The sequence below is a fragment of the Quercus robur genome, chromosome 1 (genome assembly GCF_932294415.1).
Source record: "Quercus robur chromosome 1, dhQueRobu3.1, whole genome shotgun sequence".
In the NCBI taxonomy this organism is placed as follows: Eukaryota; Viridiplantae; Streptophyta; class Magnoliopsida; order Fagales; family Fagaceae; genus Quercus; species Quercus robur.
In genome coordinates, this window is record NC_065534.1 from 11,263,620 (window position 1) to 11,280,895 (window position 17,276).

Consider the following 17,276-nt stretch of genomic DNA (forward strand, 5'->3'; position numbering starts at 1 on the left):
TCATTCAGATTTGGAAGGCCGTTGGGATGGATACTGATGGAGGGAAGGTCGAGTTTCTGCGGTCGTCGAACGAGATAAACCGAATCTTTCTATGTGAGTACTAGCCTCTTGTGATGGATATAGCACAAAGGAATACGGTTTCAAGGATAAAAACGTGAATTATGGTATGATGATTATTATTATTACTTTAATATGCTGGTGATGTAGTCGTTATTTTTACTTCTATTTTATTTTGCTGCAGGTGTGGTCACATTATGGGTCGAAGTGATGAGGACGAGTTCACTGCAGCACAAATTTTCTACCCACGCATGCAATGTGCTTATGTGTGGTCTTTATTTGTTTTGCTTACTGGTAATTTACAAACATGTTACCCAGTTTACAACAAGGTCAGGAGAAGATGTCGAAAAGTGATCCACTATCTTCAACTTTTATGGAAGATGACGAGGTAGGGTGCATGTATAGGGGTATCAAATTGCCATATAGGGGGCTACATAGTGTTTTCTTTATTAGTTGCGCATAGCATAATGATACTGAATTATAAACTAGGTTAACCTTAGATTTAGTCTGCCTCCATGTTGTAGGCGAAAGTAAATTTGAAGATAAAGAGAGCATACTGTTCAGTCCATATTGTGGAAGGGAATCCATGCTTGGAGTATGTGAAGTACCTCATTTTACCTTGGTTTAAAAAGTTTGTACTAGAGCGCAGTGCAAAGAATGGTGGTGACAAGTAAGTCATAAGGATTTTATTATGAAAGCTTTACTTATTTTATTTAGTTAATGGTACGACATCTGCCTTTTCACATGCATGTCAACCCTTGCATCTTGTTCAAAGTCCGTGCTCCTTAAGAATAGACCTATAGTTGCTTGCGCTATTTTTTCAAAATCATTTTCCATTGGGAATAGTAACTCAGATTGTTTTCTTGCAATGTAAGTTTTCTCTACAATCCAAGAGCTTCGAAAGCTTTGAAGAATTGGTTGCTTACTATGAAAGTGGAAAGCTACATCGAGCTGATATTAAACCAGCCTTGGCAAAGGCTTTCAATAAAATACTAGAGGTATGTTGTTTCTTGGATGCCATTTAGCACTAATTAATGCCTCTTAGGTAAATTGGTAGGACCTTAATTTGATTGGCCCACATGCTTGAGGGTATGTTTGGAACTGCCCCATCCAAACATAGGGTGAATTTTTTGACACTATAAGGCTATTGCAAAGTATGCTCAAGGGACCCTATAAATCATCAAATTCCTTAACTCTGTGCTCTACCATCTTTGTTCTGTCTATTTGTAGCGTGTAAGAGAACACTTCAAGCATGACAATAATGCAAAAGATCTTTTGAAAAGGGTTAAGGTATGGTTGATTGGCTTTTAAAATTAATTTCTTTTAATAATGCGTTTTGAAAATGTTAAGAGTGAGAATTAGCAGTTGCACATATAAATCGTGCCTTCAATCAAGCCTTGCTCTAGTGGTCTGAATTAGCAGTTGCACTAGTGGTCAAGCCTTGTTGCAATGACAAGTGCCTTTCACCAAAAGTAGTTGTGGGTTCAACCTTAACCACTGAAAAACCCCGCAAATATAACTAAGTTTTGTGCACTTAGTACTACGACGTTGCAGCCAGTTGTATTCCTTCATTGAGAAACATACTCGTTTTAGGCAAGTATTACATTCAATGTTTTGAAAAAAAAAAAAACTATTATGACATACATATTCAAAATTTCAATTGCATTGGGTTTTGATTAGAATTATTGCTTTATTTGTAGGCACAGATATCACTGTTATATCAAATCGATGTCAGCATTGGAAGGTGAAGAGTCCAGGAAAAGAAGGCAGACCGCTTCTTCATCATGCAGGGCTTGTTCAAGCTTTATCAGATCATGTTCTACTATTTCCTACGATAGATATTTCTCATCGTCTGATTGAGCTCTAACATACCCTTATGGAAGAAAAATGTCTTCAATGATTGGAATTATTTATAATAAAAACAAAATATGATTCGTAAAAACCTTGTTAGTATACCACATAGATTCTCCAATGACACTTTAAGCTTGTTGGCCTTTGCTTCTGCTTCATTCATTCTGACTTGTAGCTTTTCCAACAACATCTTCTTCTCTTGTACCTCCTCTATGGATTTTCTAGAAAATACTCCAAGGAATATGTGTGTGTGTCCACACAATAATCAATGGAATTATGACTACTGCTGAACGAACTGAGATTTCTTGATGAAGCTCGTCAACATTCGATGCAGAAGATGCATTTGCTTCAGCACCGTATGCATGAGCGCCAGAAGATGCATCGACCAGGGAAAAATTGATAAAGACATAAATAATGTAAGTTGGATTTACATTTGATATCCATCTAAAGTGTGAACCTCCTTAAAATTCAGGATCCTTCACTGAAAAGCAAGTGCTTTTCCCATTTCATAATCTCAAACAAGAACTTGCTTCTCAATATCACCCTGGAAGGTTGATTCCTAGACTTGAAGTTGTTACTTGTCATTTTTATGTCTAAGCAATAAGCATGCAAAATATATCAGAAACTTTTGTAGTACCAAACATGATTGTTACACATAAGTTGTCATGTGTTTTTTCCATAGTTTTGTTTCTATATATTTTTTGTTTAATGGTAAAACTAATTAGCTTGCATGAATATACAGATATATGCTGTCTCCATAACCATAAGGACATTGGTAAGCTAGGAGTATTTTGCATTTAAGTACTTTTTGTTTAGTTCATTTTCACTAGCTGGTCTGGCTAAAGGTTTAATTCTTGCTTTTTGGTTTCAACTTTCTTATAATTCGTTAACGCAACCTTTTTGCAGCTTGGTTTCGTGCTTCTAGCTTTGATATGGGAAGATAAGTTCCCACCTTTCATGCTTCTTTTACCCGAGATACTGAATGATGGTATTATTTCAAAGAGCCTCTTGCAAATATTTATTTCTTTTTTCTATTACTTAGTTGGTATTCTTGGCCTCGTTTTCTTTGTAAAGAAAGTAAATAGTTTGCAAAAAATATACAATTAATTAAATTGATAAATATATGAATGATAGATTTTTGTTTTTGCATTATATGGGAAATGTGATAAAATTTTGTTTGTGATTTGTATTAGGTACCATCATGACGATTTCAAAGGACCGAGTAAAGCCATCTCCAATGCCTGACAGTTGGAAGTTGAATGGGGGGATTTGAGACCAACATTGTCATTGCCACCTTATCTTGGTTTGGTTACCGTCTTAAAAGGGTGGATAACTTTCTTTTCTGTGCCATTTCTTAGTGTGATTGCAAATTTTGTATAGAGAGAACAATGTATTGAGATGTGGATATTTAAGCCTTCATTGGCAGGAATTTTATGTTTTCTATAGAGAGAACTATGTAGTTGACACATTTTTTGGATCAAAACCTTGTGTCTCATATTATTTGGAGTTAAGATCATTTCACTATAAAAGCACTCATTTGGTGTTATGGAGTGGAATAGTTTATTCAATGCAATGCATCTATAGGTTACAATGAGCATAAAAATTTTAAAATTTCATAATCGAAAATAGGGTATATGTGAATTTAAAATGATCAGTCATATGCAAAATATCTAAATATAACCTAGCAATAATGCTAGGTAGAAGGCATAACAATATAGGAGCCGGTGATTCCAATTAATCGAAGACTGAGTGCGGCAAAAGCTACTTCCATGAGGAGGACCATTTATGAAACGTGTATTTATTATATAATTTAGAGTTAATAGTATTGGCATTGGGGTTTGGGTAACACAGGAGCTCAATCAATTAAAGTTAAAAAGAAAAAAAAAAAAAAAATCCCAGTGTACACATCTACTCCACATAAAAGGAGGCCAAGTGGTTAAAAACAAAATTACAAAACATAAACAGTTTTTCCCTTAAAAAGTTCTAAAAAGCTCATTTCTAGAGAAGAACAACAATTGTGACCTTTAAAAAAATTAAATACATAAAATAAAAAAATTTCAATCCCATGGAACTCGAGTGTAAAAGACTCGAGTTCCAGCAATGGAACTCGAGTCTATAAAACTCGCGAATTGACTGGAACTCGAGTTTCATAGACTCGAGTTCCACTGGAATTTTTTTTTTTCCCCTACGTTGCTCTGTTTGCTCAAAGAGGTCCAATAGGGTGCTTTGTTTTCTCCAGTGGAACTCGAGTTTCATAGACTCGAGTTCCACTGGAAAATTTTTTTTCTTCGTTTTGCTCTGTTTACTCAGAGAGGTCCAAGAGGTTGCTCTGTTTTTTCCAGTGGAACTCGAGTTTCATAGACTCGAGTTCTAGTAGAAAATTTTTCCCTTGGTTTTGCTCTGTTTACTCAGAGAGGTCCAAGAGGCTTGCTCTGTTTTGCTCTGTTTTTCCCAGTGGAACTCGAGTTTTATAGACTCGAGTTCCAGTAGAAAATTTTTTCCCTTGGTTTTGCTCTGTTTACTCAGAGAGGTCCAAGAGGCTTGCTCTGTTTTTTCCAGTAGAACTCGAGTTTCATAGACTCGAGTTCTACGGAAATTTTTTTTTTTTTTTGTTTTGCTCTGTTTTCCTCTGCTCATTCCAGGAATCATGCATTGGGGAATTTTTTGATTCTTTTTTCCTGGTTATGCAGACAAGCCAGAAACTGAAACGTGTGCATGCACCTGGTGAGAAGCAGAGATAAACAAACTACGAATATAATCCATAAGCACTCATTTAGAGGCAAAGAAGCTGAGAATGTAAATACACGTACATTACATCAAACAAAACTACTGAAACTTCTACGCTCTCTGTATAAACATGGTTTTACAATGCAAAATGCAGTTACATCGCAAGAAAAGGCATTCTCAATATCAACATTCTAAACGTGCCCAACCACGCTTAATTTGCAGTTCTAACCATACTATTGAAATCACAATCTTCATAGGCATACATTCAATAGAGATTTACAAGTACATTCAACAAAAACCAAAAAGTTCACATAGAGCCAATACAACGTAGTCACTTTTCCTAACATCGGCTGTCCACACAACAAAAACATCGTCCTTGGAAGCATGCCTGAAAAACGTAGAGTAATCACATTAGGGGAAAAGATAGTAAACATTAGGTCAACATGGAATGAACAACAAATATTTAACCGATGCATAAGTATTTGCCATCTACTTACCTAGTGTGGAACATGACCGCGTGTGGAAGCGCCACGGGACTGCGGGCATTTTCTTCAATTATGCCCGGAAGCATGACACAGTCCACATGTCTGCTTGGACTGACTCTCTATCAAATCTGCATCCTCCCTCCGCCATCCCGGTTCTCGATCCTTATTCCTCACTCCATCCATCTCATTCCTTATTCTCGACTTCACTGGTCGACCTTTGGCCCGCAACAATGCTGGATTAGGCAACCACTTTGGCCCTATGGGATCCCTCCACAAGGCCGGAGACTTAGGAACCACAAATGCATGCTCATAAGTGTTAATGGCATTGTTCAAACCATAACACGGGTGAATATATGTGGTCGAATCAATATTTAAATAGTCACATACTCTGATTGCATGTGAACACGGGATCCCTATGTTTTGCCATTTCCCACAACTGCATGTTCTTTCCTGTAACCGAACTTCATAACTGTGGTTTCCCCCTCCTGCACTACACGTGTTGAGTTGGGTAACTATTTGAAATATCAGCTCTTCATTGCTAAATGGCTTGAGATAATGTTTCTCAGATTTACTCTTATTCTCATCCCACTTGGAAAAGGCATATTTACTCCATTTCTTACCTTCTGAGAACTCAAAAAGGTATTCTTTGCGACGGTCGTGGAAATAACTGACAAGTTTGTTCCAAGTGAACTCAACCAACGCGGCAATAGGAAGGCCCCGTGCACCTTTCAATACACCATTGCAGCACTCTGATATATTGGTTGTCATTACCCCAAAATGTCTCCCACCATCATGTGACTGGGTCCACATATCCACAGACTCGCCCATTAGGTATGTGTATGGAAGATAATCTTGATTCTTTTCCTTGCCATCCTTCCCCGTCAACTTCTTCTTATTTCTAATGGCCTCAATTTCCGCCTGCTTAATGGTCTCCATTATGGAGGTAAATTTCACTGCCTGACTAGCATATCCGGCTTTCAATGCCGCTGACTTCAGAGTCGAGTTCTGAAAATGTGTGTTAAAGTTGCTAGCAATATGTCGAAGGCAATATCTATGAAATACCAGTGCTCTTCCATCATCCCTTCTAGGCCAGTTTGCAATGGTGTTTTTTATACCGAGATGTCGGTCAGAAATTATGCAAATGTCTTCGTTAGGTATCACGCGGCCAATCGCATCTCTGAGACATTGTAAAAACCACCTCCAACTAGACCCTGACTCAGAATCCACAATAGCAAAGGCAAGAGGGAATACCTTGTTGTTAGCGTCGGTTGCCATTGCAAACAACAACTTTCCCTGATATTTACCATACAGATGGGTCCCATCAATACTGATAACCGGCTTGCAATATTTGAATCCATCAATGCTTGGACCGAAAGACCAAAACACATAATTCAAAAATACTGTGTCATCTTCACCGGTGGATGTGGTACGATAGAACACCTGGGTAGTCGAATCCTGATCAATATATGCCATTAGCAACTTTTGCAACCTTTGATAAGACTCTTCCCAATTCCCAAACAAAGTGTGATCCTCACATAACTTCTTAAGGATGTCATCTGCAATAAATTTACAACTCATCATTCTACCATCATTTCACACCCCAGTTCGTATACACGTGTGAGGACCTTTGTACACGGTGACCATCCATAGATTGTGGAACTTGGGCTTCATGACTACGCAGACATACCACATGCATGACTCATCAACGCATTTCGCACAAAGTTTTGTCGTGCTTGACCTACTAATCATAAAATGTTTGTTTTCCTTGAGGGCACACTTTGTTAATACGCGTTGCACCTCCATTTTATTGGCAAAAGTCAAGCCTTTGCACAAATTCATCCCCTCTCTCCAACTAGACACAAATGGTGTCTCAATATGTGAAGGATCAACCAAATTTTCCCAAGTATTTTCAGAAAATGACAAGGCAGGTGGTGAGTACACAGGGATTGTGTCTGTAATGTTTTGAACACTAAGAACATTGTATGCATCAGGTTGACTACCGTCCAATGTCTTATCGTCATCAATATCCCTCTCAAAGTCCCTAAAGTCCCCTTGTTCAATCCTGTCTTCAATCTCATCTCTATCGCCAAAATCTTCACCATTAATGGCAATATTTTCATCAACATAGTCATCATCATCATCCTCATCCTCGTCCTCATCATCATAATCATCATCATTCTCATCCTCATCCTCATCATCATCATCATCGGCATGAACATCTTCATCGGCATGAACATCTTCATCGGCATGAACATCAGCATGCTCTACATGTGTAAAATACTGGTATTGAGCATCTGGAACTGTAACTTGTAAACTTGTTTGTGTTTGTTGGATTTCCTCAATACCAACTTCTGCACGTGGCTCCAACTGTATGTACAACTCAATGTTAGTTACTTCAGGTATTCTCTCCAACTTGTCAAACATGATCTTCACATGTTTGTCTGCTTCTATCGCCATGTACTTGTAATTAATCCGGTGCTTCAGGATTTCATTTGGCATGCGATAAGTAATGTGTATGTTGTGCACAGCAGGGTTCTCACACAACTCTTCCATAACCATCATCTTCAATTCATCAAGGGTCTTCAACCTACAATCAATTTGGGTATAATAGGTCTTTATACCCGGCCCTTCAAATGGCAATCCCTTGTTCGCATTGGCATTCTTCAACGGACCACCGTGGTATATGATTATATCAATTTCAGGCATTGTGAACCTGTTACAGTCAAGTTACTATGTTAGTTAACAAACATTTTCAAGTTCCCTGATCTAAAAGAAACTTTTTAGTAGGTCTTTAACTTTCTAATAAAAAGATGCGGCCGAGAAACTTTTATAAGTTGCTTTTCATCATACATACAAACTGAACATTTTTTCGTGCCATTTCTTAGTGTAGTACGACTATATTTAACAATTGAACATATACAAATCCATCTATCCTTCCTATATACAAGAGGCTAATTACAGCAACATGGTATGAGAGGTAAACACATGTAAAGCAAAAGATAATTGCAAACGCAATTTTTTTTAACACATACAAAATTGCAAAAGATAATGGGGGACTAAATAATTGCAAAAGATATATCATATAATTTTGTAACACAAACACAGCCACATTTTTTGGTAACACATACAAACCCCCCCCCCCCCCCCAAACAAAAAAGAATCGAGACCTTTTCAGTATTTGCAACATATTTCATGCTTAAGACATTAGTATCAACTGAAATCCCAATCAACTATTTTATTAGATTCCAAGACTACCTTTAATAACCACATCAGAGTGGACCTTTTAGCCTAATGAACACACGATACACACTCATTACAAATTAAATCTGCTTCAACATTGTCACTGTTCTCAACAAAAGCCCCTTCAAAAATGAATAAGAGAACCTCTGCTCCATAATATTTTGTTCACACATACACATCTATATTAACCTGTACTAATCTATACTAACCTGTACTAATCTATACTAACCTATACACATCTATACACATCTAACTTATATTAACCTGTACTAACCTATACACATCTGCTGCTTGGCTCAAAAGGTAAATCAAGCTACTTGACATTGGCTTGGAAAAAGGAACCATTCAAATAACCTGTTGCTTTGGCTCAAAAGCTAAACAATCCAATCCTGAAAAAATTTCTACTTGCCTAGATGTTTTATGTCTTCAAAGTTCAAGCTAGTTGAGCTCTCAATAAGAAATTGTTCAATAACTCATTTTTCTTGTTCTTCTTTTCCTAATGTACTCGGTTTGGCACTTTTTCTATTATTAATAATATTCTTACGTTCCTTATAAAAAAAGAAATTGTTCAATAACGTTCTTCAAACAAAACCAATTTAACCCACCTACTAGGCTCGTTTCCAATACTATCTTTGTAGGTATAGCAGTCAACTACAAATAATAATACATGCCCTCTCAATGATGAATAATCAAATGTATAGTAAATATACTTTTGATTGGTAGCATTATGTATGCGTATACAAGTTATTTTTTTTATTAATTGAAGTTTTATTACTTAATGAAGCACATAATTGAAACAAAAAGTGCACGAACCTTTTCTCTTGCTTGGGGTTGAGTCTGGCTGGTTTATTATGTTTTTGGTTTGTCGGGATGCCTTCTTCTTTAGTTGTATTTGATATGGTTTAAAAGGAGTCTATTGATGTTTGATGAAAGAAAATCCTTGCTTAATGATGATGACATGCCTAAATCAATTACCTTAAATAAATTAAATGGTTTAAATTATTTAGTTTGGACACACGCTATGATTTGAAGCAACATAAGCGATATTGAGAGGAATATATGATTACTACATTACTGTCTGGCTTAGATTCTGATCTACATGGTTTTAAAGAGCAGATTCTTTCTAGTGAAACCCTCACTTCAGCTGCCAATGTTAATTCTCATTATTGTGCTCATGCTTAGGCCAAGGTTCTATTGAGACAACCATAGTCTTTTGCTTTAGTTTCTAGCATTAGAGGTTGTAATAGCTTCTAGTGGTAATGGTTGTAATGGTGGATGTGGTGACAACAAGTGATCATTTGGTGGTATGAATTGTACTAAACGTTATTGTTGGGTGAAATACAACAAGACAGAGTACGTGCATCAGGTTATAGATGGTATTAAACAATCACAGTTTACTTCTGTTCTAGTTGGCAGATTTGATCAAGAAGAATTAATGCAGGGAAACACCTCAAAAAGAATAAAGTCAATGAGAACAGAATTTTTTTTATTTCACCAAAATGGCTAATGCAAAAACATATTTTTATCAAGATGGTTAAGATTAATCACATGAATTAGTAATAAATCAAAGAAAATATAACAAATAATATATAGCTCAAATGACATGCAAGCCAATAAAAACATGGAATTGAAATCAACAACAAAAAGATACTACAAGAAGAACATCTTATATTAGGAAAAAACATGGAGTCATTGGAAAACCCATAAAGTCATTGGGAAGTTCTCTTAGTGGCAAAACCCATACACAACTAATACCCAACTACAATAACAATCAAATCAAAAAACCCATACCTGAAATATGAAATTCTTGAGAGGGAAGAGCAGTGAGAGAGGCAACGTGGTGAGTGAGAGTGAGAGGTGTGAGAGTTAGTGAGGCTGAGTGTATGGGTGAGAGTTAAGGATGCTCTGTTTTTGGGTGAGAGTTTGAAGATACTGAGTGTGGACTGAATAATCTATTCCCAGGAACACGTTCTGAAAACTACTGCTATCTGTTTTTGACTGTGGACGGAATGGAGTAGTAAAATAGTTCCACCAGAACTCGAGTCTTATAGACTCGAGTTCTGTTCAAAGTTAAGTACATTGTTTGGATAACTAAATTTCGAGTCTTATAGACTCGGTTTGCGCCAGGAAAAACTCGAGTCTATAAGACTCGAGATCCGTTGAAATTATTATTATTCCTATAATTAAATCTCGAGTCTTATAGACTCGGTTTGTGCCAAGCAAAACTCGAGTCTTAAAGACTCGAGATCCGCGTGGCAATTTTTGCCACCTCAGCAGTGCAGAACTAATGGAAAGCGATTTTATGAGACTCGGTTTTTAAGTTGAATCTCGAGTTTCAAAAACTCGAGATGTTAGTTTTCTAAATTGTTTGAAAACGTGCCTAACTAACTATTTTGAATGGTTGAAGAAATCTGATATGCACAATACCTCCCATTTTCAGTCTATTCTATTTAGTTATTAAGTTAATTTTCCAAGAATTTTATTTCATATAATTTAATATTTTATACCTAATTTGTAAACCTAATTTATCATATTTGCCTTCTGTTTTGAAATTATTGGGAGTGTCACCCTTGATTTTAATAGTTAAATCTGAAAGCTTAATTCTGACCCTGTAATTCTATTGAAATTACAGATTTGTTGAGATCTTTGTCAATTACAACACTTGTGTAACTTCCAAGAAGAGTTGCTGGAACAAACTGATAGGTTAGGATGGTCTGATTTCCCTTCTAATAATCTTATACTTCGTATTAGATTTTGTCCAATTAGTGTATTTGTGTTTGAATTGATTCTGATTTGCATGTTTTAGCAAGCTTTTTTCTTTACAGATTGATTTTATTAGCCAAATCTGAAGTTTAGAGTGAAGATTTTGTTAAACTCTGTGTTACTGCATATTAAGGAATTATTTACCTGAGTTTTTGATCTTGATATTCATATTCAAGCTAATGAGGACAATGTAATCGTTAACTGCAACTGCCATATGATTTGCTGCTCTGCCTCATCTCTTCTCTGCAACATTATTTTTTAAAGTTCAGCACTCTTTTTTTACATCAAATAGTCTTTTTCCCTGAAACTTCTCACCACTGCATTTAGTTTACGAATTATCATATTAAATCTCCAATATACATACGTTTCTGTTTTAAACTGTTTAAAATCTGAATTGTCAACCGTTGTTCTTTGAACCCTTTCAAAAAATAGATGGGTTCTGCCATTGTTTTTCCTACCGTTTGGCATGAAATGTAAAAAACATATGCATAAGGGGAGATAGGGAGACATCTTAGGTCAGCAACACCGTCGGACTTTAACCACCAAAAAACTGGCTTCCCTCAACCGGCGGTACACTATTATAGGGTGAGTTTTTATTTATTTATTTTTCCTTTCCTTGTTTTCTGATTTTATTTTAATTTTTAAAAGAATAAACCAAAATCTTGCGATAACTATGATTTATGTTTGGTAGTTTGGGTATTTGCTTTGTTTTGATCTAGGCATTTCGGTTATTTATGGTTTCAATAAAGGTTTTTCGGTTACAATTTGGTTTTTTCTTAGCGTTTTGTTTGTTTTGGATATTTGAAAGAATTCTGTTCCGCTTCTTCTTTGCAACACCATATACCTAAGTTTAAGCATAACATTGTTAATTATCCTCTTCAAATACTTTTCCTTCCCCAAATATGGTTTCTGTTGTCTATAATTTACTACAATTGCTTTTCCTTAGCACCTGAATTTTTCAATTTCTACACTCCTAATCATTAAAACCTACCGATCCACACTTTATTTAAAAAATAAAAATAAAAACTTAAAATGAGAGCCCATAACCGTTAATAAACTTTAAACATAGAACAAAATGAGATAAATAAAGAGAGAGGGAGATAGAAATAAGAAGGTCAACCCCTCTGTCAAGCCAGCTTCTTGCCAACGTGTACCCTTCCACCACTGACTCGCTAGGACTGCTAACAGTAAGTTTTCCTCTTTATTTTTAAATTTGTGCATTAAATATGATATTTTTTCCTCCTAAATATGTTATTTGTTCTTTATGAGATGTATATGTGTTGATTGTGATTTTTATGTTGCAAAAGCCACTGAGAGTAGGGAATAATCCTTAAAATTGCTTCTAATATTGCTGCATTTGGATTATTTAAAAGTCATATAAGGCATGGCTTTATGCATAAATTTGTGATGTTTCTTTTGCTGCTTTTATGTGTTTGAGATTTTGACATCTTATTTTTAGATTAAATGATCTATGAGATTTTTCTCCTTCGTTTATGTGTGTGTTTTAATGTGCTGTATGTGTTCTATATACTTTCAGCCTCAAAAATTTCATTCAAAGTACTGGCAAATGCAATTTGGAGAACTTAGTCTACCAAAGGATTTAGTTGTTGGGTTTTGAGTTGAATGTATTTGTAGGTAGTTCTTTGATAAGATTATATGCAGTAGTGGTTGCAATAATAATGCATGATGTGTGTTTGATAAAATGCCTGCCTTGAAAAGATTATATTATGTGGAATATTTTGCTAAATGGTTTACTTATTGTAGTAATTCTCTAGAACTTTTTTTGAAATCAAATCAGCATGTGCATGAAATGCTTACTTATTGGATTAATAATAGATTGTTAGTGTTTAATTGGAAGAAAAACTAAGCTTGAAATTGATCCAATCAAACTTATCCAACATAGGCATTTCTGCGGTAGATGCAACTGTTAGGTCCTAATAATGGACTTAAGTTCAAGACTTCAAGTTTTGTACAAGCTGCCTCGAGGTCCACTTAAGTTTGTTGCCTAAGATATATGGTTATTTATATTTGTATAATTGGAGCACGTGAGGATTGATCTGAAAGTATGTACGTAATCAGCTATATGTTCTGATTCAACAATTACAGGGTGTGGCCTGCATGATTGAATTTATGGCCTATGGGACCAAGGTTAGAGTTAGATTTGGCCTTATTCCCAATGTTAACCATGCAATTCATTTTGTTATGAGTTTTCCTTGATAAGTTATTGATAGCATGGTCCTTAGAAATCAACTATTTTTAAATTTGTGATTACCCCTTCCTACTGCTTGCAGTTCATTTGTACAGCCAGGTTGTAGTTTTTGAAAGTTTTTGAGCACCATGCTTGGTAGCTAAAAAAAAAAAATCAATGTTATGCAAAAGGTAGAAGTGTTTGAGAATATGAAACTGCCTTTAGTACTGTTTCTTTTTTGAGAATTTTGGTTAAGAAGGTCAATGATAGGAGGGTTTAAACCTTTCTCTGCAATTAAGGCCATTGCAACATGTAGGAAAACTCCCCACTTAAAAATCTACCACTTTGTTCCGTTTCTTCTTTCTCCTCTGGGTTTGTATCAGTTTGTTTTATATTTTCCTTTTGTTTTTATGTAATTAGTAATGTACTTCATATATTATAATTGTTTTCTTAATTTTGTAATCACTATGAAATTAGAGGGTGGGGTTAAATATGATCTGTCATGATTTATTATTGCATAATATTCTCCTTGAGTTTGGCAAAGATTAGATTTGATTTGATGCAATGATTTTCTATGTTCGGGTTTCTACCAGAATGAGACTGATTTTCAGGATTTATGATGGCTGAACCAATGCTCATGATTGGTGGCAATAATGCTCAACTTAAGTTGCTGCATAACTCATGTTGGTGCTGCTGCTGGAGGCTTAAGTAGCTGCATAATTGCTAGTGTTGTTGTTGCTTAAAGTCAAATTCTTTTTTCAGACACTATATGCTTAAATATACTACATTATTTAAGTCAAATTCTTTTTTAGAAAGAGCATGTAATTCAGTAACTTATCATTATGTTTAGCTATTTAATTCCATGAAATTTCAGGTCAATTGAGCCACAAGTGAAAGGAAAAGATTTACTTTGACTGTGATATTGCTTTAAGTCCTTTCACTTTCGGGTTTGCTTTCTACTAAATTATCTCTATCTTTATCTTTATCTTTTTTATAATTCTTTTGTTAGCATTGTATAGATTTTTATTATTAACATAATAAAGCATTGTATTAAAATTACCTAATATATGTGTTAGATGAAGATGACGTTGCCGGTTTTATTTTTGTGCAGTAATTGGTTATATGATTATTTACTAAATTCAACTTTTGAATGGTGAAACTAGAGAAAGAGATTATTTAATTTATTAAGAAGAAATTTTCTTTTCTATTTCTTTGAGGAAATAAATAATATTTTTTTTCCCCGAAGGCGTGTGAGCTCTACACTTTTGGGAGCATATAAGTCACCATGGGAAAGGAAGAACTCTGCCAAGAGCTTGGAAACCACTTTTTATTGTACTTTGAGACCACGATTTAACTTTGCCTTGTCTTGTGGTGAAAAAAGAGACTACAACATACAGTGATACAATGTATACAATAAATGATCATTGTCATTCATGACAAGTGGAAGCCATGTATAATCACTAATTAGATTAGTTTTATATTTATTGGGATGTGATGTGAGTTTTCATTATTAAAATTATTTCCTCATCTAGAAGGATTATATGGTATGGTGTAGCCAATGTTTCATATCAAAAAAGTTTACTGGGAATAACATAAACTTGATGTTATGCACAGACATAAATTGATGTACCAATTCAACACTACAATGTCATTAATATAATTGTCTTAAAGGATGAATGTCAGATGTGCCATGTGACCAATAGTTGTTCTGAGTTTTGACGCCCTTAATCTTTATTATACAAGCTTTGATATTTTGACATGGTGGTAATGCAAGCTTAATATGTATAATTATTACAGTGTAATAATTTGTATAAAATGAAAATTATGGCATATTGGCTCTTACTTATATCAAACTTCATTACTTCAATAATCTCTTTCTTTTCTTTTCTTTTTTTCTATTTTTTTAAGGCACATGCCTCATTTTGAACAAATTAGAGAAAATACAATTATGTGTATCATTTCAATAGCTTTCTCATGCATCGCACGGATTTGAGGCTAGTTTATATTAATTGTAGAAGGAGCACATCCAAGTATGGACTGAAGCTATGTCTTTAACAACCAAGTATAAAATTCAGTTGTTTCATTCACGAGCAAAGCACAAAAATCACCCACTGATTAAAATAAAATTTTAGAACAAAAATAATATTAACTAATTTTTTTTAAAAAAATTTAAGATATTAAATTAACATAAATGATTCAATGATGAAATTAAACTTGACATATATTTCAAAAACAAAATTCATAGCTTGCATTTTTTTTTAAAATATATATATATATATATATATATATAAATATATATAAAAAGTTATGGGCGAGGGTGTAGGTGCATTTCAATAGCTTGCATTTCAATAGCTTTAATGTGTTGGTGTTGTTGATGCACTACAACACCACGTGCGCCACAAAATTGCCATATTTTTTGAGAATTTTGTAACTCAACTGACATTTTTGTTGTATTTCCAACAAAGATATTTGAGTTTAAATCCTAAGTATAAAATTAATGCAACAAGGATGAATGATGGTTGTTTGAAATCATTCCACGTGTAAGCCATGAATGATCACATCATCGTTATCAACATCGATCGCTTGAGAATCCGTAGGGAAGTATACTAGGAATATTTCCTTTTGTCCTCAGAATCTCAGCTGAGAGTTAAAAAAATGAGAAAGATTTTTCTTAAAGTTAAGAAGATCGGTGTGGTCTCCACACCCCCAACTTGCAGATCGTGGAATTTGTAACTATTTGCTTATTCCAAACTGTCTGTGTCAATAATGGGGATTTTCAGCTAAGTCACACAAAGTCATATCCAACCTCATGTGTATAGTTCAGTTTCCCTTATCAAATTGAGTCCATCCACCATGTTAATGCTTAATTGTTCAAATATTAGCTTGAATAGTTGATGGTTTTAGCAGCACAATTTGAAATATTGTGCTCTAAAACACTAATTCCTATAGGGAAAAAAAGTCCAACAATTCAGTGAGTGGTGCACTGCAGTGTCATCATCATCAAGTGTCTTCATGCCATGCACTTCTCTTATTACAGATTCCATATCTTAATCACAATGAACTTGGGCATATATCAGCCATATTCTCTGCCCATACCAAAGCCGAAGTTATAGATAAGAGCAACACTAGCTAGTTTCAATACCAATATGTTTTACTAATTTTTAATGCATTATTCTCTTTTTACTTACACGAATGCTATAAAGTGCACTTATTTTGGTACATTATTGTATTGTTATAACTTATATAAGCACGCTAGAAAATTAATAGAAGAAGAAAAAGGAAATTGAAAGGGATTGGTTTGAAAATTAACCAGAACTTATTCTTGCTTATCTCAACATATCATATCAGCATCTAAAATTTCTGCTTTTTCGTGGGGGCCTAATTCTAACATTTCTACTATATTAACACGAAGTCACCAACTTGTTGACAGAGAAACATATATATAATCTTAGCGCCGGCTTTGATGACAATATATACCTTGTATTTGACACACTACATATACAATTCCATGTATCCTCTTTATTGGGTAGCCAATCATTGGACAATCTTGCTCATCTTGGTCGCTCTTGACATCGATATCCTCCCACTCAACTAATATAGTGGTAGCTCGAAAGTCCCTTTGCCAAATTGCAGATTAGTTTAGCAATGAATCTATGACACAAGCAGTTAATCTTTCTATATGAAAGATGCTTAGTGAATACCCTCTTAAATGATCTAAATTACAATAAAACTTCACCATTATACATGTATATAAAAAAAATAAAAAATAAAAAGAAAGAAAAAAAAGAAAGTGAAGAGGAAGGTGTGACCCGTTAGTTTTGATAAAACATCACCCTATATGCAATAATTTTGATTGATCTTGTACTTGGCCGTATTTATCCAACCACAAACCCTGACAACACAAACCAACCCGCTGCGGCAATAAATCTCTACTTGGGAATAACTTTTTTTTTCCCCCTAAAAGT

At 34.8% G+C, this 17,276-nt stretch overlaps 2 protein-coding genes and 1 long non-coding RNA gene across 3 annotated transcripts; 2 read left to right on the forward strand and 1 right to left on the reverse strand.

Annotated features, from left to right (window-relative positions):
- Nucleotides 1–246: 246 nt before the first annotated feature.
- On the forward strand, nt 247–1,053 carry LOC126720747 (tyrosine--tRNA ligase 1, cytoplasmic-like). The gene is made up of 3 exons (XM_050423541.1): nt 247–445; nt 582–727; nt 933–1,053. Exons 1-3 carry the CDS (start codon nt 365–367, stop codon nt 1,051–1,053), a joined length of 348 nt encoding a protein of 115 aa, XP_050279498.1. The 5' UTR covers nt 247–364.
- Nucleotides 1,054–5,186: 4,133 nt separating this feature from the next.
- Nucleotides 5,187–6,698, reverse strand: LOC126716858 (uncharacterized). The gene has a single exon (XM_050417910.1). The coding sequence runs from the start codon at nt 6,696–6,698 to the stop codon at nt 5,187–5,189; it is 1,512 nt and encodes a 503-aa protein (XP_050273867.1).
- Nucleotides 6,699–13,279: 6,581 nt separating this feature from the next.
- On the forward strand, nt 13,280–14,804 carry LOC126720754 (uncharacterized). Its single transcript, XR_007653633.1, has 2 exons — nt 13,280–14,258; nt 14,558–14,804. It is a non-coding gene; the product is annotated as an uncharacterized LOC126720754 (long non-coding RNA).
- Nucleotides 14,805–17,276: the final 2,472 nt, after the last annotated feature.